The sequence below is a fragment of the Delphinus delphis genome, chromosome 3, assembly GCF_949987515.2.
Source record: "Delphinus delphis chromosome 3, mDelDel1.2, whole genome shotgun sequence".
NCBI classification, from domain to species: domain Eukaryota; kingdom Metazoa; phylum Chordata; class Mammalia; order Artiodactyla; family Delphinidae; genus Delphinus; species Delphinus delphis.
Genome location: NC_082685.1, coordinates 47,357,883 through 47,381,847, shown reverse-complemented (window position 1 = coordinate 47,381,847; position 23,965 = coordinate 47,357,883). Strand labels below are relative to the sequence as shown.

Here is a 23,965-nt window from a genome sequence, read left to right as displayed (position 1 = left end):
GAGCTGGGATTTGACCTTGGTCTGGCTCCCTCACTCCAGAATCTGAGCTCATAAGCACCACCATGCTCACCAGTACCTCCTGGGACCCTGAGCTCTGGTTTTTTTTTTTTTTTTTTTTTGCGGTACACGGCCCTCTCACTGTTGTGGCCTCTCCCGTTTCGGAGCACAGGCTCCGGACGCGCAGGCTCAGCGGCCATGGCTCACGGGCCCAGCCGCTCCGCGGCATGTGGGATCCTCCCAGACAGGGTCACGAACCTGTGTCCCCTGCATTGGCAGGTGGACTCTCAACCACTGTGCCACCAGGGAAGCCCCAGAGCTCTGTTTTTTAAACACATCTGGTCACAGGCTTTTGACTCTTTGCTCTCTAGAATAGACAGAAGCCCGCCTCCCTGCAAAAACTCACATATCCTAGTACTGCCTGGTACCCGCCTTGTTCCGATCAAGGCTCACTCCTCACAGAATGGAGTAGCATTCCCTTCACTTTACGTATGCGTGTCTCTTCTCATCTTTGTTTCTGGGTGTTTCTTTCTAGAGACCAGGACTTTTTCTCCTTTTTGTGTGTGGAGTGCAGAGTTGGGTAGTGCGTACGAGGAGAGCAGGCTGGGGGTGTTCTAAAGTCAGTGAAATAAAACAGAAAGGTATTGAACAAAACAAACGTCCACGAGGAGATTGTAGGGTTGGGCACGCCTCTTGGGGACTGGTAGAGGAGGACCCTCTGGACTGATAAGAGACGTCTCTATGTGGAGCAATGGTTCTCAGACTTTGTGGGCATAAGAATTACATTGGGCAATGATTTGCAAACTTTAGTGTGAGAGGCTTGCTGGGGTCCACCCCCAGGGTTTCTGATTCAGTGGGTCTGTAGTGGGCTGAGCATTTGCATGTCTAACAAGTTCCCAGGTGCTGCTCATGCCACGGGTCCACGCTTTGAGAACCACTCACCTAGGGAATCTTTTAAAAATGCAGCCTTAGGGATTTAGTTCATACAGATGGAGGTGCAGCCCGGATATCAGCATTGCTGAGTATCGCAAATGATTCTGATGAGGTAATAGGATCAGGGTCTCACTCTGAGGGCTGCATAAGAGTGCTTACAAGAAGAAAAATTGAGTAGCGCAGTGCTAAATGTCTACAGTAGGTAAGTACATGCTGCACGTAGAGGAGATAGCCATGTGCTGGCATGGTCTGGGAGGACCTTCGGGAGGAGGTGAGGGATCAACAGGGCCTTGCAAGTGGGTGGAGTGCCACTAAGTTTTATTCTGATGATTCCTGCCAGCCAGGCATAAGGATTAAGGGCTTGGGCTTTGGAACTAGATCTTTGTTCCCGTTCTCGTTCAGACCGCCCCTCGCTCCAGTGCTCTCACCTCAGGCACCCTCAGGCTTGTATAGTAGTAGTTAGTTAGTCGGTGTCTGGCACATGACAGGCAGTGGTAGCTGCCCTCTCCTGGCGAGGCAGGGAAGAGGACATGAATAAAGGCATAGACGCAGAAGAGACTTAGGTCTTGGGGAGTGCTGTGGTGTGGGAGAAAGGAATGAGGCCAAGGAGCAGTTTGGCACTAAGATGTTAGATTCGGGGGTATCCCGGCAGTGTGTGGCTGTCTGACTCCTTCCCCCTGCTCAGCCTGTATGGAGAAGGTAGGCTGTTGTGTTGCTGACGTTCTGTGGCTCCTACAGTTTGACCTTTTTGTCCTGACCTTTTAGTTCACCTGGCCTGACTTCTTGGCCTCTAGTGAGGTAAATGTGGAGGACTTTTGGGCCACGATGGAGACAGAAGTGATTGAGCAGGTGGCCTTCCCCGCCAGCATCCCTATCACCAAGTTTGATGCCTCTGTTATTGCCCCCTTCTTCCCACCACTCATGAGAGGAGCTGTGGTCGTCAACACTGAGAAAGACAAAAACCTGGATGTGCAGCCAGTACCTGGTAAGGCCACCTGGTAGCTGGGGTCAGGGAAGGGTCCCATCGCGTATGGAACATTGTCCATGGCAAGATAGCATGTATGGTTGAGAGGGGGCCAGGCCCACCTGGAGGGCTCTTTCTGGAAAGATAATGACAACCTGTGACAAAATCCCCTGGAGATGAAAGTCATGTGCAGAGTGTTGAAGAGCTGCCAGCCACATTGTATAGGACTGACCCACATAGCCCACTGTCAGCCTTCTGGGATGCCCTACACCGAGCAGTGGGAACCCTCTGAAAAATGCTGATGGTAGGGCTCCAGCCCCAAAGATTCTCACTGAGAGATGTAGGGGGAGGCAGGGAGTCTGCCTTCTAAACAGCTCTTTCACATGGTTTTTTAGATGCTCTGTGCTTATACGTTGAGAAGCCCTGGGCTAGCTCTTTTGAGGGCGTCAGTTTCTGACAACTTGGGTTTGATTCCCAGCTATGCTCCTCAGTGACCATGTGACCTCCACCAAATCCCTTCATTGCCCCGAGCCTCTGTTGCTTCATTTACAAAGAGGGCATGACATTGCTACCCACCACCTAGGTTGTTGTGAAGATTAAGTGAACTAATACAGTTAGAGTGATGGCCTACTTTTTTTTTTAACTGCAACTCAGAGTAAGCAATAGGTTCTACATCATGACTCAGCGTGATGGTCATATAAGTAACACGTCTGTGTATATCTGTAACTAAAACAACTTTCATAAAGCAGTACTTTCCCTTACCAAATGCAACATGCTTGATTTTCTATTCTATTTCATTTTTAAAATCCTGGATATGATCTGCTAAATTGATTTTATAAGTAAGGCCCCTGCATAGTTCTGTTGATCAGGTTCAGGAACATAGTGTATAAAGAGCATTTTTAAAATGAGAGCTATTACTGTTCCTCATGTTGCTGCAGTTGTGTTAAGAATCTGAGATCATGGTTCTGGAAAAACTTAAAAGGTTAAAAGCTGACCCATTTCAGGGTTCTTTGCATGGGTGCTCTGCAGGGTATCTCCCCTAGATGTTCAAAGGCAGAAAGCTGGCTCTCAGAGACTTCGGGTATCTGTAGAAGCTTAAGACCTGCCTTGAGTCCCCCTCTCCCAGCCCCCAGGGCAGTGCTCAGGGCAAAGCCTGCTCGACTGTGGACCAGGCCCCCTTGTTCCCATCCTCGTGCATGAGGGACTTCGCAGGACCTCAGGTGGCTGGCAGTAGCGCCCTCCCATTAGCACAACGTCTCTTGCAGGCAATGGCGGTGCCTTGGTACGGCTACTCCAGGAGGGCACCTGCAAGCTTGAGGAGATCGGCTCCTACAGTGAGGAGGAGCTGCACTGCCTCCTGAGGCAGTGTGGCATCCCCTTCGGGGCAGAAGACTCCAGGGTGAGTCTCAGGGCAGCGCTGCGGGTAGGGACTTTGGGAGCAGACTGGTGGGCCATTTTTCTGGGCAGGGATATGAATACCCGTGACTGGGCACTTGTGTTGGACACAGAGTTTTGGTGGGCAGGGAGGCCTGGGAGATAGCCAGCAGCCAGATTGTGACATGCACTCAAGGCCTTCCCATCCAGGCAGTTCCTCTGTTGAGGCAGTGGGTCCAGACTCAGGTTCAGGAATCCAGGCTCTCCTGCTAACTGTGTGTGGCCTCGGATAAGCTGCCTTACACATCTGAGCCTCATTTTCCTTATTTGCAAAGTGGAAATAACCAAAATACCAACCTCATGAAGTTTGCAGTGTCTAGTTATCACCTATCCAGGCTCTTAGAAAACAAGCGCCATGGCGTCCATAGAGAAGGACGTGGAGGGGTGTGTGTATTTTATCCATACATTATGTACTTCCCTTCATACTAACGTGCTCTTGAAAATCTTATGCTTCAAGTTCAGACTCAAATGTTGGCTCCTCCTTGACACTTTCCCTGCCCTGTAAAAAAATAGAGAGAACCCAGGCCTCAGAGTCTGGCAGCTTGGTCAGTCTGGCTGGCTTACAGGGCCTCAGCGTCCCCATATGTACCTAAAGGACATTGGGCTGGTGAGGCTCCAAGGCCCAATCTGGCCTTAACAGTTTATCCATTTGCTTTGAGTGAGCATTTGGTGCTGTGTACCAAGCCTGGTCGCTTAGCATTCACTGCTGTGTTTAATCTTGTCCTTGTGCTCTAGGACCAGCTCTGCTTCTCCTTGTTGGCCCTCTACGAATCTGTTCAGAATGGAGCCAGAGCTCGACAGCCCCCACCTCATCTCACAGGGGGTAAAATCTACAAGATGTGCCCCCATCAGGTAGGAGGATAAGGAGGAAGAACTCAGGACGCAATTGTCCATGTCAGCTGCCCACACAGAGGATCTGCTTGATCCAGCTCATCCTGGAGCTGGCACTTAGGTCACTGGGCAGCTGTGGAATAGCTCCTGTGGGTCACCACCAGTGAGTGTTAGGCACCCTACCGTACGCTGGCCCCTGCCTCAGCTGTTGAGGGTACAAAGGTGAGCAGCGAAGATGTCATTCCTCCCTGGGTGACCTCATATTGAGAGACAAAGTCACCATGGCTTGTGGCACCAGCTCTGTAGGAACTAGACAAGGACCAGAGATAGAAAGTAGCGGAGAGGGACCTGCTGTCTGTAGGGCAGCCAGAGGAGGCTGAGAGCCCCATGTAAAGCTTAGGAAGGGATGTGACCACTATGTCCTGAGCGGGGAGGGGTCCCCGGAGGCCAGTTCATGTAGAGCTTTGGAGGCAAGAGTAACAGTTTGGGTTTTCTTCTGAGAGTGATGAGAGGGGCCCATTGGATGGTTTGAATGGGAAATGGTCTGATCTGGGTTCTAAGAAGATCACTCCTTAGGCCCGTAGAGAGCATGCACAGGGTAGGCGCCAGGATAGCACTGGGAAGGTTGTGCCCTGTGTGACACAGTCGTCCCAATCCAAGAAGATGCCAGGGTAGAAAAACCCCTGAACAGTGCTAAATGGGGAAGACGGCTTCGCAGAGCCTCCACTTCACTGAGTGGGGCAGGGTGACTAGCTGTCGAAAGACAGTCAGGTCGTCAACTCCTTCAACAACCCCTGGCAGGTCAGAGGCTGCTCAGAGCCTTGTGTTCATGTGACTGGGGTTCATCTCAGGAGAAGCCCTTGACAACACAGGGATGTGAGAGCTATAGGTCTCGGGGCTGTGGTGGGCCAGTGGTATTACTTGGAGGCGATAGCCAGGACTGGTAGGTGTGAAGGTAGGGAGGTAGAGGCAGAATTCTCCAGTGGACACACAGCTGCCCAGCAGTGGAGTGGTATTTGGGGGATTTGCGGAAGGCTGTACCTTCATCAGGGGTTCTCATCTGGACAGCACCATCAGGGTCTGCTCAAAATACACATGCTTAGACTCCACCTTCAGTGGCTAATTGTGTAGATTTGGAGTGGGACCCAGGAACTTCCTCCTAGCTGCTGGTGCCATGCAGCTTGGGAACCACTGGACTAGCTGGTGTTTGGTGGGGTGATGGGGAGGGTGGGGTTTGGAGGTGATGCCTTGGTGGGTGGGGATGGGGGGGGATCTCTCAGCCTCATTGGAGGCTCGGATGCTCCCAGCTCTTCTCCCAGGCTGCAGTGAGCTGGCGACGTCATTTAGGGCCAGAAGTAGGAGGGAAGCAGAATGTCACGGGCTCTGGCAGGATGGCGTGGCCTCAGTCATAAAACCTGATTGTCCATCTTCCTGGGAGGAAGCGGGTGGACCTGACTCAGTCTGTCAGCAGCTTGGCTGCTTCACCCTTTGCTGTTCTCCATCTCCCCACCAGGTGGTGTGTGGCTCCAAGTATCTCGTGCGGGGCGAGAGTGCCCTCGACCATGTGGATCTGCTCGTCTCCTCCCGCCACTGGCCTCCTGTGTATGTGGTCGACATGGCCACACCAGTGGCCCTGTGTGCTGACCTCTGCTACCCAGAGCTGACCAACCAGATGTGGGGGAGGAATCAGGGCTGTTTCTCCAGCCCCACGGAGCCGCCTGTGGTGAGTTCCCTTCTGAGGAACTGGGACGCATCCCCCTGGTTCGTTGGGAAGACCTTCTGCGAACCGTCCACCACCTTTTTTCTCCACCAGTGTGTTTTGTCTCAGTGCTCTGGAACCAGCATTTACTCCACAAATTTTTACTGACCCACCCCATGCGTGTGTGTGAGGCCACAGCATGTCATTTAGGGTGCCCAGGGTGACCCCAGGTATCTTGGGGTCAAAGGGGTCACCTTGCAGTTAAGCCTAGAGAATTGCCACCTTTGAGGACACTGTGCATGCTGACATACTAACGGCCCAGACCAGCCCTGTTTTGGCTTTGACCGAATATGCTGTGTGGCACTCCTTGTGTTGTGATCTAGAGACACAGTGGCTTAGAAAACGCTGACCATGTCAACCCCTTTCCTCTAATTAAAAGGGGAAAGTAAGGGCCCGAGGTGAAAATGGACCTGTCGAGTGTCACACAGCAGATGAATGGCAGAGCCCTGGTCTTTGTCTTGGTGCACTGTATCAGGCTGTGGTTCTTAGCACGGGCACATGCCCTTGGCTAGAAGAGACGTTAGGACTGGTAATAGGAAGGGGCCATCATTGTCCTCACTGGCCTCTGCCTTAGTCCATGGGGCTCACTGGGTTTGTAAGGTTGGTGTGAGGCATCTGAGCCTCCGTGGGAACCACTTCCTTCCTGTTCCCCTGCAGCCCCAGCCTGATTGCTTAGGCAGATATAAATATTAGCTCAGGTAATCCAGCATCTGCTCTGGGAGGTGGCCACTGTTACCGTCCCCATTCTCACATGAGGAAACGGAGGCACAGGGGAGGAGGAAAGGGGGACTTGCCCCGGGAAACGTGTTATGTGGTGACGGTAGGATTTAAACAGAGCTGGCTCACCCACGGCTTGGACCTTAATCTTCCCTCACGTCACAGTGGCTTATCATCTCCCTTGTAGAGCGTGTCCTGCCCAGAACTCTTGGACCAGCATTATACGGTGGATATGTCGGAGGCTGAGCACTCTGTCCAGCACCCGGTCACCAAGACTGCCACACGGCGCATCGTCCATGCAGGCACACAGCCCAGTCCTGGCGACCCCAGTGCTGGGCACCACTCCTTGGCCCTGTGTCCTGAGTTGGCGCCCTACGCAGCCATCCTGTCCTCCTTTGCAGACAGCAAACCAAACAGCGTCCGCCAGCGGCCCATTGCCTTTGACAATGCCACCCACTATTACCTCTACAACCGCCTCATGGACTTCCTTACCAGTCGCGAGATTGTCAACCGGCAGATCCATGACATTGTGCAGAGCTGCCAGCCTGGCGAGGTGGTCATCCGAGACACCCTGTACCGCCTCGGGGTTGCTCAGATCAAGACGGAGACGGAGGAGGACGCTGAGGAAGAGGAGGTGGCCACAGCTGCAGAGTAAGCCGGGCTCTTGTGCAGGGACCGCACCATCTCTCTCAAGCCATAGTAAGGCCCTTGCCCGAGGCAGATCCATCCAGGGGACCAGCCTCTGATGCTGGGACTGACCAAAGAGCTTCCATTTCCTGAGCACGGTGGAGCCCAGGGTCCTTGGTTCTCAACCTTCTGGGGGTCGGGACAGGCACCAGGACACTCTTTGGGTGGCACCATATGTTCAGTAAAGGGGCAGGGAGGCTGAGAGAAGGCAGGTAGCTGCTGGCTTCCCAGGGGCGCCTGTGGGTGGGGGTGGAGGTCCTGGGTGGGCCAAGGCTGCTGAGGTTTCCCTTCCCACCCAGGGACACCGTTTCCAGCCCCTGCGGCCTGTTGCCTTTGACTCGGGGCCTTGGGGGCTTCATTAGCTCCAGGGGTCCTTCTCCCAGAGGAGGAATGCATTCCCTCTGCACCCACATCTGGGGGCAGCTGAGAAAGGGTGAGCCACAACTCTCTTCTAGGCCTAGCCTCCCTGCCCCAAGCTTTGAGGAAGAGGAGCCCCTTCCTCCTTTCCTGGTCACTGCTGCTGCAGCCTGCATCCTCTCTGGACCCTCGTCACAGAGGGGGTGTGGCCCGTGAGCATGATATAACCTGGGGGCAGTAGGAAAAACTCCCTTCTGTGAAGGGTAAGCAGACTGGGCCGTAAGGAAACAGCAGGACTGGCTCAAGTGCCCAAAGTTTGCTTAGGGCACGGGAATTGGCCGTGTTATTTAATTTATTGAGAGGAGTGGAATAGGTGGCTTTTTTCCCCTCCCTCTTCCCCGACCAGAATAAAGTTTATTAAATTATATGGTTTGGGTGCAACAAGAGTCCATTCCAGCCTCATTGTATGCAGCTCAGTGTGGTTGGGCCCCAGAGGTGCTGGGGTTGGGCACTCACCGCGGAAGGATGGACGGAGGTCCCCGGGAATCCGCATGGCACAAAGACCAGAGGCCAGCTGTGTTAATGCTGTTAGTTTAATGCTGACAGAGACATCCCACAGCGTGACTGTTTGTTAGTTATGATGAGTCAACCTGGAGCGTGTGCTGCTTGCTTGGTGTGGCCAGCCACACGGGGCCCCTGCCTTCCAGCTCAGAATGGCGGGGCGGGGCCGGACAGAGCACCCCAACCTTTAGCTGCCACCTGGCTCTTTGCAGCAATACCAGACCTAGGGTGGGTGGGGCCGTGGAGAGAAGGCTTAGAGGGCAGAGAGGGACAATTAGATTCTTACAGAGGAGTCACCCTGCTCCAAGGGCCTGAACCAGTGCAGCCCTGAGCACCGGCCTGCTCTCCTTGATCCACGCAGCAGGTGTTCTTCCATTCGGCCAAGGGCCAGGGAGCCTTGTTTTTGCCTCAAGGTTTGGGCAGCTCCTGGGGACTTCAGTCACAAAACCAGTCCATTTCCCTTGAAACAGGAGGGAAAGAGGGGAGGAAGCGGGAACAGGCTAAGAGTGAGCTGGGTATTTTCCCAGTTGGCGTAGCACACACGAGGCCACAGCATTGAGAACTGGCGGGGGGCGGGACTGAGCCCCAGCCCCTGACTGGCAGTGATGGCCCAGGCCCTGGGAGTGGGGTTCTCTCCAACCTCCTGTAGCTCCCACATTCCCGAGTTTCAGGGCTGGGCTGTTGAGGGAAATGACCAAGGGCACAGTCTGTGTTCTCCCCCTGGTGCCCCATCCATGGAGGAGGGGAGAGAGTACAGCCCTGTGACCACCTCCTCAGCAGAACTGGTAGTTGTTGGGTTGCAGCAGGGGCTGGGCAACGCCCCCCTGCTCACAGCAGCCCAGGTGCTCGCTGGAGCTCTCCTCCTCCGGCTCACTGCTGCTGCTTGGCAGGTTGCTGTAGTCCTGGGTGGGGGGGGGGGGGTGTCAGGGGACGGTCAGAACTGATCAGTCAGGCCCAGCTTTAACCAGCCACCCACCCTGAGCCTGGCACCACTCACCTGCTCTCTTCTATCCACTAGAACCTGCTCCTGAAGGAGGGAGCAGATTTGCTGGAAGGTGGGTCTATGGGTCGGCTCCAGGGCCCAGCAGGCCTGCATGATGCTGTATCTGAGGCAGGACAGAAGCTACTTGTGGGCCTGGGACTCATCATGTCTGTGCACGCACGCACACACACTACAGGGTCCTGCCCCGCAGAGGTCCCAAAACCAAGTCAGAAGTGAGCTTTGCACAAGGCCAGTGCGAAGCCCTTGGTGTGCATTATCTAATCTTTCCAGTAACCCCGGGAAAAGGGGCTTTTTGTCAAAATGGGCTTTTTGTCAAAATGGGCGTGGTAACTGAGGAGGAAAAAAGCTCAGAGACGCTCTTTTGCCCAAGCTCCTAGGATGAAGAAGGGGCACTCCTGCTGCCTGCAGGTAGGTTTAAGAGGCCAGTTGATGGTAGGACTTAAGTGGCTGAGGAGCTAGCTGGCTGAGTGCATCCACCTTGGCAGTAAGCACCTGGGTGGCATAGAGGGAGCAGCCGTGGAGAGACAGTGGCTGGAGAAAGATGCAGTGGGTGAGATGGGCCAGCGAGTGTGGGGGAAGGCTGTGGTGAGGGCAGGGAGCCAGTGAGGAGCCTGGGGTGGGCTGGCTGGCGTGAGGCAGTTAAGAGGCTGCAGCGGCTGGCTGGCTATGCTGAGTGAGAGGCTGGCCACCACCACAGAGCTCCAGGACAGGGAAGGAAAGAGAGAGCCCTCTTGAGGTCATAGCAACAGAGTCTGAGTTAAACATTCATCATCCGTCTTAGGGCCGGCCCCAGCTGAGAGCCCTCTTTGAGAATGTCCCCCGTGCTACCTGGGAAACCAGTGGAAACCCTGAAGTTGATAAAAAGGGGTCTTAGTCCACTGTGGGCAAGTGGAAGCCTGACCCTGGAACGTTGTGGACGGCAAAGACAGGCCACACACCTTCCCATCCACTTCCAACAAATCCCGGGGTATTCTTCCTCCCTGGGGTCCTTCACTTACATGTTCTTTGGGGCAAACGCGGGCTGGGCCATTTGGTATCCGTCCTTCACCAGTTTATAGAACTTGCTGTTCACCAGGATGCCAGGGTAGGGGTTCAGGCCTGCAAAGGACAGGATCATGGAAAAGACCATATTCAGTGCTCACCGTCACCTTCCCCCACACATCTTGGCAGGGCTGGCTGTGCAGGGTCCCAGCTGGACTGCGATAATAGAACAGCAGCTCCGCTTAACAAGCGTTTACTATATGCCGGGCACTGCAAACGGCTTAGGCTTCTAGGACGTTGAAAGTCTTCAGCCAGGCCTCATCACACCCACAAAATCCCAGCACAAGCTTTGGAATAAGAGCTTGGTAGAGGAGTACATTGAAGGGCTTAGCCCAACTTCCTCTGCCTAGTGCTCCAGAAATGGGAGCTGTATCTTCAAAGACATGCATGTTTCAGAGAGTGAGGGCAAACAGCATTCTAGGAAACAGCAACTGCACAAGCAGACAGGTGAGGACACCGCCTGGAGGGAGTGCCTGTCGAGGTAGAGGGTGTGCCCCGCCCACTCCGGAGCTGCAACGCTTGGTTTTAAGATCCTTCGCCCATCCCTGCACTCTTAGCAGCCCTTGCTCTGCCCTGACCACCAAGTGTCCTGGACTAGCATCCTCCACGAGGTGTAGGACACCATGGGTAACCAAGCACCAGTCAGCCCCACGCTGAGCCTGCACTGCGCCAGCGGCTTACCGAGTGAGAAGATCTCCCAGAGGAGGATGCCGTAGGACCAGACGTCACTCTGAACTGTGTAGACGCAGTCGAAGATGCTCTCTGGGGCCATCCACTTCACGGGCAGGCGGGCCTGGCACAGCAGACCCCAGTCACCTTGCACCCTGGGTCACCACCCCTCCCCGGCCTGGCCCAGCCCTCCCAGCACTCACGTTGCCCTTGACGATGTAGTTGGAGTCATTCATGATGTCCCTAGCCAGACCAAAGTCCCCAATCTTGGCCACATGGCCACTGGTCAGCAGCACGTTTCTGGCTGCCACGTCCCGGTGGATGCACTGAGGGAAAGCACTGTAGGGTTAGTCTTGACCACCACCCCCCCCCCCGCTATCTGAGCCCAAGGTGCAGGAGGAACAGCCAGGACCCCACCCAGAAGGCTTGGGGTCCTCCTCGGGGAAGTGGGCATCAGTTTTGGTCCTGTACCCTGGATCCTGTCCCTACCTTCTACCAAGACCCAGGTCTAGGAAAATTTAATGTGGGCATACAGTCAGTATTGAGAAACCATCATGACTCTGGCCCTGCGTGGCAGGAGCTGCCTCAGAGCTAGATGGTCTGCACGGGCCCAGGAGCAGTGAGCCCTGGGGCTCCTAACAGGAGCAGGAGCTGCCACCCTCAGGGCCCTGCAGTTCCAGGCCCTTCCCTAAACATCTGCACACGTTGTAACCCAATTCCACCTTCATGCCATTCTACGATTGTGCCCGTTTCTATAGGTGTAGAAACCTAGGCTCAGAGAGGTTCAGCAGTTGCTCAAAGCCACACAGCAAGCGGCAGAGCCAGCATTCAGGCTCTAGACTCCCAGGCCTGTGTTGTAAGGAGGACGGCCCCCTTCACACACTCCCTTTTCTCCCCCTTGTCCTCACCCATCCAGCCTCACGGGGTGTTGGCTGCCCCTGCCACCCCGCCCGCCCCCCACACCCCGGGTGACCACACATCATAGGGACCTGTTTTCTGACTCACGTTCTTGGAAGCGAGGAATGCCATGCCCTGGGCCACCTGGCTGGAAAAGTGGAGCAGGTCACGCAGCTCCAGCAGCCGCCCATTCTCCTTGTCCAGGTCTGGTGTGGGGAGAGGTGTCAGGGCGGCCTCCCCACCTCAACCCAAGCAGCCCCTCTCGTCTCCCTCAGCCCTGATACCTCCTCCGCACCTTGCTCAGAGAATGAATCATTTGATGAAGAAGTGGAGACGGGCCTCATCTCCACATAGGTGTCCACACCCTGGCTGGAGAAGCCGCTGTCCCTGCATAGGAGAGGGGACCGCGGGCTGCTCAGTGCCTGTCACTGCACTGCCCAGCTCAGGCCTCTCCCAGCCACTCAGCAGAGAAAGGAAGGGACCTCAGGGTCAACTTGAACTTCCCTTTCTGACACCTCCTTTGATCAGTGACCTCTGCTTGGCCATCCAGTGAGGGAGCTTACAACCTGTTCTCTCTTTGGGCAGCTCTGCCTGTTAGAAAGTTCTCCACCGTTCCTAATGTTAATCTGCCCCCGGGTTATTCCTCCTCCTGGTCCTCGCTCTGCCCTCCAGAAGCATCTCCCTCTTCTCTGGAACAGCCCAGCAGGGCTTCGAGCATATTCCAGGGCCCCTTCTTTGAGCCCTCTTGTCTACATCACGGCTCTCCCTTCTGGCTGCACATTAAAATCACCCAGGGAGTTCCAGATACTCAGACCATCGAACCAAAGACTTCAGAAACTCTAGTGGTAAAACCCAGTCATTCCCACTTACACGTTAATCCAGGCAACTCCCGTGTGTAGCCAGAGTTGAGGACTGGTCTAGAGCAGTGCCTCTTAAACTTACCCATGTGCATGTGAATCACCTGGAGAATCTTATTTAAATGCAGCCTGAGATTGTACATTCCTAACAGCTCTCAGAAGCCTGTGAGCCTGTGCTTCGGGTGGCTGTTCAGGTTGAGGAGCACTGCTCCACATTGAATAGCCACCACTGCGTCTAATATTCCAACCAGATAGGAGTCAGGACCTCTCAGCTGCTCCCTCTGTGATACAGCTGTGCACCTTGACGATGTCCTTGCTCTCGTGTTCCCAGAAAAACAACCTAGTGCTTTATTTATGGTTTGACCATTAAACTATCCACTCCCTTGGTCTAGAAAGTGTACTTCTATTAAGGTAGCCTGGGATCTCATTAGTAGGACTGGTTCACATGCCGTTTGCCCTTGAAATCACCCGACTCGGAATCCTTTCCCCATCTGTAGATTTGAAGATGGAAGCTAATACTTGACTTCAGTTCTCATTTTGAGTTGCTCTGGCCTGAGTTTCCAGCCTGCTGAGGCCCAGCGTGAGCCACCCACTCAAAAGGGTGTCAGAAAATCAGAGAAAATCCTGCCAGCCCCCATACTCGAGGTCACTGGGTGGAGTGAAATGGCCTCCTTCCCCTTTTGCCTCCCCTGGTTTGGTAGCTGACATTGGTAGGATAGGAGCCCAGTGTATATATACCCTTGTTCTGACCCAGCAGCCTGGCCCTGAAGCCTCACAAGCCCCGAGTCCAAGACTCCCAGGAGATCAGTGTAGCTCAGGTGAGCACTGGACAAGGAGTCAACAGAGCAGAATCCAGCCAGGCTCCGCCTCTGCCCTTGACTCATGTGTGACACAAAGGCCACTTCATTTCTCTGGTTCCCCAATGTGGCTCTGTCCATCTGCCTCTGGGTGGCTTCCAGAAATCACAGCATTACAGAACGAGAGAGCAGAGAGACCCTGAGGGGTTCAACCCCTGATGGCTGGGGGGGAAGCTGAGGCCCAAGTGGACCAGGGACCTGGCCACAGCTATGCTGTTTTGCCCCTGCTCGTTCAACGCCCAAAAGACTCTATCCCACTTCTGCATGGCTACTCAAAAGTGGAATGGGGTGCCCTCCAGCCCCCGACAGCACATGCTATGGGAGAAACAGGGCCATTATCCCCAAGATTTGCCCATCGCTGGCGAGGGCCCCGGACGGATCTTGGTTGATCTTTTACGTATGATAAGATAATGATCTCATTAATGCCCATCTCCACCAGACTATGAGCGGCCCATCTTTGCCCTCAATACTCCCAGAACATAGTAGGGGCTCAAATATTTGTTGGATGATGGGAATAAATAGGAGGAAAACTGAGTTGCCCACATAATATGGGTGGCTACTCCGCACAGCACAAACGGGAAGGTGAGGGCCACGCAAGCCACCCAACCCGGAGCTGACTTCGGGGACAGACATGGGGGCCCCACCTCCCAGTCCTGGCCTCCTTCCTGTCTTTCACCAGGATACTACCTGCGGATGTATTTCTTTTCCAAGTGGATGTTCTTGTAGCCGGTGCCTGCCTTGGGGTCCTGGCCTGGATTCAGGCTGGGTCCCAGCATGGCCTCAGCCTTCCTTCGCAGAAAGTTGAGCAGGTCACCATAGCAGCAGTACTCAGTGATGACCAGGACAGGGCCTAGAGCAGCCAAGAGTGGGGTCAGTGCACCCCTAGCACACCACCCCATGTGGACAGGAACATGGGGCGGGGGCAATAAGAACCTGGACTGGAACTCAGGAGCCCCGGGTTCTAATCCTGCCTGTCTATAAGCAGTCCTCCCTGCTTTCTGGGTGACCTCAGTGACCCAACTGTCTAAAGCAGAGGAACCTCCAAAAAACCGTAGCTGAATAATTCTTTCTTCGAAGGAAATCTGTGACAGTTCCACACAAGTCAAAGCTGCTAGAGGAGAAGAGACTGGAGCGGACTGAGAGTCCCAACAGGCCCTGGGGCACTTCTGTGGGCCTTGTGGTGAGTGTCCAAGCCTCTTTGAGTGGGGGCTTCCTAAAAGGTAGATTTGAAGGGCTTCACTCCAGACCCCTAGCGTCAGACTCCCTGGAGCAGGGCCCAGGCATCTGCACTCTTTTCTCCTTTTCCAGGTGACTCTGATGCCCACCCATGTCTGAGAGCCACTGATCAGATCTCACAGAACAGCCTGTCATCCATAAGCAGCTTCTGACCAGCCCAGGCATCTGGCCTCGGAATTCAAGGGTTGCTGAGACAGGGATCCCACCTTCACTTTGTGGAGACGGGACGGGGAAGATGGAGTGAGGTAGCCCTGGGACCCTCAGACACCCAAGAGGCCCCACCACGATGGGCCCCTTACCTCCGTGGGTGCAGGCTCCCAGAAGGTTGACTATGTTCTCGTGCTGGCCCAGGTGGCTCATGATCTTCAGTTCCGACATGAGGGCCTCCTTCTCGTCAGCGTGAGCCGTGGCTGCGAGATGGGGCCACAGGTCCCACAGACAGAGAAAGGGCAGGACACGGAGAGCCATGCACACAGGCGCCCAGGGGAGCAAAGCAGAGGGGACCCAGAGCCCCAAAGCAATCAGAAGCCGAAAGAGGCAGAAGTGAGGACACACGATGGGAGTTACGGGGAGAGAGAGAGGAGAGATGGCCTGTTACTGAGCTGATTTGGGGTGGCAGGAGACCAACCTGTGGCCAGGCCATAGGCCAGGATGGCCCCTGTGCACCAGAGCCCCTTCGAGGCTCAGGCAGAAGCCCTTCCACACCCAGGAGTTCGAGGGAGCCGGGAGCTCACAAAGGAAGCCGAGAGTCCTCACCCCCGATCCCAGGCTCTGTTCCACAGGCCCTGACAGGCCGAAAATGTGGGTGATGCCCTTGTGACGACAGAACAGACCCTCCCTTGGCAGATACCACCTCCGACCCGCTGCCCCAAAGCTGCTTCCTGTACTCACACTTCAGCATCTTCACAGCCACCTTCAGAACAGCATCTTCCTTGCCCAGACCAAAGGCCGTGGCCTCCACCACCTTCCCAAAGGCACCTGCTCCAAGGGTTTTACCTGCCACACACAAAGCCTGCTTAGGTCCCGGGGCACCTAAGGGCCCACAGGCTCCCTGCCACCCACGCTGGCCCTGTGACAGGAGGGCGTGTTGGGTGCTGAGACCCCGGCTCACCAAACTGCAGGTTGTTCCGGGGGAACTCCCACTTCTCGTTGTAGGGCAGCTGGGTTGGGTCGATGAAGGTGTAGCTGTTGCCCCCGTAGCTCTCAATGATCTTCCAGCGCACCTGGTACTTGGGCTTCTGCAGAGGGAGAGGGAGGAGGCATGGGTCAGCTGGGCCTGGCAGGTGGGTCTTGGACATCATCCCGACCCGGGAGGACAGGGGCTGGGCAGTCCCACCGCACAACGGGAGGAGGTCGGTGTGGCCTGCGACGTGGTGAGAGGGGCTGTGTCATCTCATGCCCATGGCACCGAGAGCCCCGTCCCTGCCTGGCTTGGCCTTACCATGGGACCGTCCATTCTCCAAGCCTCAGTTTCCCTACCTGTGTATTGAAAGATTTGGACAGGACCACCTCTGAGGGTTTTGGCAGCTCTGGTAAGGTAGTAATTCCTGAGCCAGGAGGGAGGGTGGAACTGTAGATCGATCCATCCATCCATCCATCCATCCTCCCATCCAGTTATTACTTGTTTGTTTTATTTTCACTTGTGGTAAGAACAAAATTTACCATCCCAACCAGTTTTGAGTATACCGTTCAGTAGTGTTATAGACAGTCCCACTGTTGTGCAACCAACCTCCAGGACTCTTTTCATCTTGAAAAGCTTCAAGTCTGTACTCACTAAACAACAACTCCCTGTGTCCCTCTCCCCCGAGCCCCCAGCCACTTATCTCCTGCATCTGACTGTTCCAGGTACCTTATTTAACTGGAATCATGCAGGATCTGTCCCTTTGTAACTGGCTTATCTCACTTAGCATGATGTCTTCAAGGTTCATCCATGTTGTTGCCTATGTCAGCATTTCCTGCCTTTTTAAGGCTGAATATTATCCCCATCCAAATATTTCACCTAGTACCTATTTGTTTCAGGCATCGTTGATTCAGAGTTTGACAAAACAAGAGTCCCTGTCCCCTGGAGTTTGCATTCTAGTTGCTAAGACGGACAATCAACTCAGATACATATGTAGGAAATTTTCGAATAGCGCTATGGAGATAAGAAAGCAAAGTAATAGGACAGAGAGCGCCGGGGACAACTGAACACAAGTCAGGGAGGGCCCCTGAGGAGGCAAGAGGGAGCTGGCCACGTGAGCAGCAGGGGAAGCACTTCGCGGGTGCAGGGAGTGGAGGCCTGGGGGTGGGAAAGGTCTTGGCGAGTCTAAGGGACTGGAAGGTGCCGTGTGGCTGGAGGGGAGCGGGGGGCGGTTCTGGAGGCAGGAAAGTCTTGAGGGCTGCAATCAGCAAGTGAGTTCTCTAAGCGCAAGGGGAACCCTTTGAGGCTCGATGCAGGCGAGCGATGCATCCGACTCTACATTGCTCAAGGACCAACAGAGAGAGACCCCACGTACAAGACAGCGGGCGTCTGGAGGACCTGCATTCCCCTCAGGCTCTCCACGCTGTTCCAACCAGCCAGCTGGCGGCAGAGCATAAGCAGAGGAGGAGCGGCTGCCTCTCTCTTTCCTGCCCCTGGTGGCAGCTGCATGGGGGCATCATGCCAGGGGTACCCATGAGAAGTGCTGATGGCAGACAGAGTTTAGGTGGAAAGTGGAAGCTGGGCTGGGGCGGTGGAGGACACTGAGGCCTCGGGTCAGCAGTCCAGCTCGCTTTCCGGTCAGTTGTGGGGGACAGGGACCAGCTGGGCTGTGCTTAGCAGCTGGGCTCCTACATGGGGCACCCAACTCGGGCAGGGGGAGCTAAAGTGGGTGCTGGGGAGGAGGGTGACAAGTCTCACCAGGTTAAGGGAAAAGACTCCAGATAGCCATAGGGAAGGACTTCCGGATGGTAGTTCGGGGGGAAAGACTGCAGTTAGACATGAGGAAGAATTTCCAGGTCCTGATTCAGGACGAGAGACTAGCGGTGAACCTAAGGACATCCATGTTACAGTTTCAGCAGATAGTCTGAAACGGGACAGGAAGAGGACTTCCGGAGTGTCAGAGGATTCAAACCCTGTGTGTGGGTGCCTTCCCAACACAAAGGATGGACACAGAACCGGGAGGGATTCCTTGACCTTGCCTGGCCACTTCCATCTCCAGGAGCCACTGTGGTGACAGCTGGTTTTTCCCCCCCTGCCACTTCTCCTTCCTCTGGCCCCGCAGCTGGGCCTGAGTCAGCCCCTCCCCAGCCCACCGCGAGCTGGCTATCTGGCTGGAACTTCAGCGCTCTCTCTGAATCCCAGACCTGATACCTGGAGGACGACGCAGCTCTCCCACGCCTGCCTCAGGCATCCCCACCCCTCTTCCTGGAAAGCAGACACTAGCTCTCAGCCTCTGCTATCCCTAGACAGGGCTTCTGTGTAACTCCCGGGGGCTTCTACCCAGAGGGGCCTCTCCTCTGAAGGAGAACCCTAATGGGGAGGCCAGGATGGGCAGCCTCGGAGTATAATGCTATCAGTGAGCGTCTCCCGAGCACTTCCTGTGAGTGGGCGCTGGGCTCCACACTCAACGTGCGTCATCTCACTTAATGCTCACAACAGGCCCAGGCCACTTCCCCTTGGTGACCGAGGTAGGCATGGAATCATCAAAGTCCCCACAACTCCCCATCCAGGCCTGCTGTTTTGGGTGGGTGGATGTTTTCTGTCTCAGGAAGGGGGAGATCTGAACAGTTTCCACTGGAAATCTTGGGGACCCTCCTGTGCTTCCCCCACATACCTCCCAATCCCCAGAGCTCAGTTCCAACCCCCAGAATTCCAGCCTCTCCAGTGGCTTCCCCGTCTCCTCCTGTCCTCCCCATCACCATCATCCTTTCTTCCCCATGTCCTTCCTCCTTCCAGCCTGCTGACTTCTGCCCTTTTCTCTCCCCCCTTGGCCCCCCTTGTGGTCTCTCTGGGGGCCAGAAAGGCGATGAGTCAGCCCTGAGACAGAAGCAACTCTTCCCTCAAGTGGGGCCACCGCTCCCCTCAGGCCTGAGTAGTGAGGACAAGCCAGGCTGAGTCCCCAGTGAAGGGACAAGACTCAGAACCCTGTGGAGCAAAGCAGAGGACACTTGGACAACAAGCCCTGAGGCAGGGCATGGTCATCTTGACCCCTGGGATGCCCTCCTTCTCTTGGCCTTGAGTCAGCTCACGGGCCAGTTCAGTTTCTTAAATGGGATAAGAGGTGACTGGAGTACATGTTCCAAAAATGGTCCCGTGAAGAGAACGTAAGGTGTCCCCAAACCACGGCTGGCCAAGGGGGCTGGGCGGCCCAAGGCAGAAAGGGCTGGAGGGGAACTGGGCCCTTCTCTAGAATCTCTGCAGGGCTGAGGAGGCAGCTCTGTGGGGACGGAGAGGCTGTTTTCAGCTCCATATAAGGAAGAACTTTGCAACAGAGCTGCGCAGAGAAGGAATGGGAGGCCACAACAAAGAGTGAAGTTCTGTCCCCGGAGGCGGGCGGAGTTGGATGGATCTGGGTCTGAATCCCGCCTTGCCAGGCTCTAGGACTCTAGGAAAATTGGTGTCTCTAAGCCTCTGTCTCTCCATCTGTGAAATGGTGTTGATAATGGCAGCCCCCGCACCAGACTGTGCTGAAGGTTCACCGAGGTGACGGCGTGTAGAGGACTGAGCAGGGTGCTGGGCACGGACAGGGCTCTGAATGGATGCTACACACCCTGGACCCAGGAGGAAGTTAGCTGGTGAACTCAAGATAGCTCATGCATCTTGGGATTGGAGGGCTGTCTGGCCCATCCAAGATTCAGACCCAGATCCACACAACTCCCAACCCTTGGCTCTTAAACTAGACCATCAGGCTCTTGGCATGTCACGGGAGGAGGCTGTAAAGGTCACCCACCCCACCATGAACAGGTGGGGAAAATGAGGCCCAGAGCGGGCAGTCCACCCGCCAAGGTTGCATGAAGCCCAAACAGGGCAGTCACCCAGCCATGGTCTCATGGCAAACCAGTGTCCGAGCAGGACCCAGATCCCTGAAGACTTGACCTGGGGCCCTGGATGCTGCGCTCAGAGCTGCCTCCTCATGCTGTGTGCTGACATAAGCACTGGGCACCCCCCACATACCACCTACCTATCTACTCCAAGTCCTCTACTCACACTAAAACCCACAAGGCAGGTGTGGGGAAGAGAAGGCAGCAGAGGAGCCCACAAGGTGGGTTATTCACCCCTAACTCACCTCACTGCCTTGTTCACACCTGCTGAACCTACAGGATGGGGTCCAACCCCTCAGACCCCCAACCTGTCCCCACCTGGGTCCTCTTCCAGGCATCAGTATTTCCGGAACTCACCTTGGTCTTCCCCCCCACCTGCCTCTTTGTACACAGCACCCTCTCCCCCAGAGACATCCTTTCCCTGAATCTCATCTCCCCCTGGCTGCCTGCCCTGTTCTCCAAGACCTGTCCCACCCACGCCAAGCCACCTCCTCCAAGCAGACTCCCTTCCCTGCCAGCCGGAAAAGATCCCTCCACTTCTGGCCTCCCAGAGCCTTCTGGCCTGGCCCTCTCAGTGCCTGACTGCACCAGAAGTAGTCTTTTATGTAGGGAGGCAGTGAGGCTAAGTGGTGGAGGCCACAGGCTCTGGGGTGCAAGGCAACTGGGACTCTTGGGCGGGTCCTTCAACCTTGCTGAGCCTGCTTCCTTACTGTAAAATGCTGACTGCTCTAGTCCCTGCCTCTAGATTGTTTTGAGGGTAAAATAAGATGATTCCATGGGTTTTTAACAAAATGGCTTTTAAAAAACCAGCCTCTGCCATTGACCGGCTGTAGACTAGGGCAACTGTCTCAACCTCCCAGAACCTCAGCTTCCAACTCTGTAAAATGGGGTAGTGATATTACCCACATGCCATGGTTGTTGAGGTCAGTAAATGAGGGGATGTAGGTAACATGCTTCATAACAATGCCCCTAAAATCACCATCACTGACTGAGCACTCAGAGCGACAGGCAGTGCACTAAACGTCAACGTGCAATTAACGGCAGACTTGATTAATAATCATATTAAATAAAGACGAGGACGATGATGGTCAGGCCTTCCCCTCCACTAACTTACTTGCCACCTGACAGAGACACAGGCCTGGCCCCATGATACCCTCTCTGTGTCCCTGGAAGCCCCCAGCTGGGACAAGTTCCCATGTTCATGCTCTCCCCAACGGCCACGGCTCTCCCCGTAGCATCTCTCCCTGTGATCCACGCCCTCACTTCCGTGGCTATTCGATTAGCAACCGTCTAGCTCACTAGACAGAGACTTCTACGAGGGCAAAACCTCAGAGGCTCCGAGGCTTGGCTCACCCAGCCACTGACACTGGCATACAGCAGGCGCCCATTAAAGAGCTGTTGGTTCAATGACTGGCTGACAGGTGAATTCGTATTCACAGGGGCTGAAGGGTGGATCCACACAGCCTGGGGGCACTGCCGCAGGGTCTGGCTCACTCGGGTGCCTGGCCGCCCCCCAGCCCTGCCCAGGCTCACCTGCTTGTACTTGTACAAAAGCAACAGGAGTAGCAGCAGCAGCAAGGCCATGACGGACATGCAGGCCACCAGCACCGGCGTGAAGAGGGGCTCGTCAAGGGGCTGCGTGTAGGCTCCTGGAAAGGGTGGGGCAGAGGAGTGAGCAGCAGAAGGGGCCTTTGAGACCCCCTGCTCCCCACTGGAACAGGCCAGTTGCCTGGAACTCAGTAGGTGCCCACTAAATTCTTACTGACTGAACGAGGAGTCCTCTCAGCGGGAAGCCCGTAGGCCCTCCCCCAGCTGGGGGCAGGGAGGACCACCTCTCTAGCACTGCTCGTGACCAGCTCCAAACCCTGCCCAGACTCGCAGCCTCTGTGGCCAGCGGAGCCCCTCAGGTCACACAGCCCACCCACTGCCCGTGCAAGGAGCCTCTGCAGCAGCCTGGCCTGGGGCTCAGCCATGACGTGCACACTCCCCCAGTGTGGAGACTTCCCACCTACACCTCCGGCCAGCTCGGATGGAAAGACCTTCTAGAGGTTAGACTGAAATCTGCCTCCCCAGCATTTCCCTGCAGCTTCCCCGAGTGCCCTTTGGGACCACACAGCCCTTCTGGGAGTCTGAAAGCCAGGTTCATGGACCCGGGGTCTCCTCTTCCCAGATCAACAGCCCTAGTTCCCTTCATGTGTTTGGAAGGACATAATTTCCACCTCCTGGCCCAGATGAGCAGCATGAGTCTGAGGCCCAGCCTCACCTCTGCCACTTGGGAGGTGTGACAGTGAACCTGTGGCTTCTCTCTAGGCCTCAGGTTCATCATGCCCCAGGGGGGAAGGAGGACTGTACTAACCTCCTAGGGGTGGGCGAGTTCATTGAAATAATGCCTGTAAAGGGCTTAGCATGATGCCTGGCACAGTATAAGCCTTCAATAAAATGTTGGCTCTATTATTTGTAATATACGACCACCAGCTGCAAGACAGAGCCGCCAAGGCAGCGGCATGTGGAATCGGGCCTCAGCCCCACTTGCTCCAAGGCCAGCAGCTGGGGCACCTGCGGGCCCCCTGTGAGCCAGGCAGAGGCTCCCACTCTGTCCTCTCTGGGCCCAGAGAGCCTCACCGGGGCCTGGCACACAGTGGGTGCTGAATCTGCTTTTTAGAGGCCTGAGGGTTCTGCGGGCCTGTGCAGCCTTGGGCCTCTCAGAATCAGAGAACTAACCCACATGCAGCCTTTGTGCAACGCAGAGAAAGATGCCTCTTCCTCTAGACAGATGATGCAGCTGCGTTAGTGACCCCCGCCCTGGACAGTGGCCCTGAATGGATAGGACTGTGTCTCTGGCAGGAAGGGAATCTGGGAGGGATGAAGGCCGTCAAGGCCGGCCCTGGGATTGGGGGAGGGGGTGAGGGGACTGTTCGTTTGTCGCCTGCTCACATCACCAGACTAAGCTCCGGGGAGGCATTGCTCCCTGCACGAAGTGAGTCCCAAATACACAGTTATGAACTAATGAGTCAGTTCAAGTGCAGGAATAGGAGGAGAGGGGCCAGATAAGGCGGTGGCTGCTTCAGGCTGCTTTCTCTCTGGATCTCACGTCTGCATCCCCTCTGCCCTTCTCCCCACTACTTCCAGCCCCACGGGTTCTAGACTCCCCCATCTCGCCACTTCAGGAGAGCTTCGGTCAGGAGGGGCCCTGGAGTCACACGCAGAGAGCTAGAACTCGGTATGGCTGGGATCTGCTTGGCACTGGAACTCTGGCCCTTGGTTCCCAGGGGTGGGGCTGTGGGGCAGTTTCCTGGGCCCCCTTCCCATCTGGGCCTGGAGCAGGCGGGTCAAAGGCTCACCTACAGAGACAGGCCCGAAGGCCTGGGAGCTGTTCCCCAGGCTGTTGTAGGCCCTGCACTCGTACGTCCTGTTGTGTTCCAAGGTCCCAGTGGCCAGCAGGCTCTGGACGGTCACCTTGTGGAAGGGCTTTTGGCTCAGGACCTCAGAGTTCGGGTCGTCCAGGACCAGCACTTGGGTCTTATCACATCTGGGAAGAACAGAATGTGGCTCAGAGTTTCAGGGTGCCCGGCCCCTGCCCCAGCCCTTGCACCCAGGTGAGGAAGGCAACCAGAGCCCGCTTACCTGTTCGTGTGGCCCCTGCACTGCACCCACGTCACATTAGGCTGGGGGTACCCTGAGGCTTCACAGAGCAGGGTTTTAGAGCCGTTGATGAGGGTCCACGTGACCTCTACCTCTGGGGGGTCTGAGGTAGAGGGAGGGGCAAAGGAGGGAGGAGTCAGCCCCAGAGGCCCGCCTCCTGGCTTGACCACCCGACACTGAGTCTTCTCTCCCCCAGCCCAGCCATCCCGGCAGCCTCAGGAACCCCGTGTCCCCAGCCCCACTCCATCACTCACATAGAAGGGTGAGTTCAAAGGTCAGGGTCTCCTCGCCTCTGGCATTTCTGGCCTGGAAGGAGTAGTGGCCGGCCTCGAAGGGCTTCAGGCGAAGCAGGGTGAGGGTGGAGGTGTACCTGCGTGAGAGGAGCAGGCCATCTGGGGTGAGGACAGTGGGCTCAGACAACCACCTTATAAGGGATTTATTTTTGGTAAAGTGTCCGGGGCACAAAGGCCTTCAAGTACCCAGTCTGAGTGCCCCTGAGACACACAAAAACCCCCAACCCGA

At 55.7% G+C, this 23,965-nt stretch overlaps 2 protein-coding genes across 10 annotated transcripts in view; one reads left to right on the top strand and one right to left on the bottom strand.

Moving 5' to 3' along the window:
* The window catches only part of HMGXB3 (HMG-box containing 3), an 83,322-nt gene that overhangs the window by 50,398 nt on the left and 8,959 nt on the right, over positions 1-23,965 (top strand). For 8 of the 9 annotated variants that reach the window (XR_009518940.1, XR_009518938.1, XR_009518939.1 and 5 more), the window contains 6 exons: positions 1,696-1,915; positions 3,160-3,293; positions 4,064-4,180; positions 5,673-5,882; positions 6,823-7,286; positions 14,642-14,744. Coding sequence is in view for 6 of the 9 variants with exons in the window: in XM_060008539.2 (XP_059864522.1) it covers positions 1,696-1,915; positions 3,160-3,293; positions 4,064-4,180; positions 5,673-5,882; positions 6,823-7,286; positions 14,642-14,744 (1,248 nt within the window). In the remaining 3 variants the exon portion in view is untranslated. Of the gene's footprint in view, positions 1-1,695; positions 1,916-3,159; positions 3,294-4,063; positions 4,181-5,672; positions 5,883-6,822; positions 8,105-14,641; positions 14,745-23,965 lie in introns of those variants that run through there. The other variant, XM_060008543.2, reaches the window with a different exon arrangement.
* Positions 8,169-23,965, bottom strand: part of CSF1R (colony stimulating factor 1 receptor) — a 30,360-nt gene continuing 14,563 nt past the window's right edge. The window contains exons 7-21 of the mRNA XM_060008544.1: positions 23,698-23,813; positions 23,426-23,546; positions 23,143-23,330; positions 21,335-21,450; positions 15,912-16,038; positions 15,692-15,796; positions 15,100-15,210; positions 14,252-14,414; positions 12,146-12,237; positions 11,959-12,056; positions 11,157-11,279; positions 10,966-11,077; positions 10,242-10,341; positions 9,238-9,346; positions 8,169-9,142 (exon numbers count right to left, since the gene is read on the bottom strand). Coding sequence (XP_059864527.1) covers positions 9,014-9,142; positions 9,238-9,346; positions 10,242-10,341; positions 10,966-11,077; positions 11,157-11,279; positions 11,959-12,056; positions 12,146-12,237; positions 14,252-14,414; positions 15,100-15,210; positions 15,692-15,796; positions 15,912-16,038; positions 21,335-21,450; positions 23,143-23,330; positions 23,426-23,546; positions 23,698-23,813 — 1,810 coding nt within the window. The 3' untranslated portion in view covers positions 8,169-9,013. The remainder of the gene's footprint in view (positions 9,143-9,237; positions 9,347-10,241; positions 10,342-10,965; positions 11,078-11,156; positions 11,280-11,958; positions 12,057-12,145; positions 12,238-14,251; positions 14,415-15,099; positions 15,211-15,691; positions 15,797-15,911; positions 16,039-21,334; positions 21,451-23,142; positions 23,331-23,425; positions 23,547-23,697; positions 23,814-23,965) is intronic.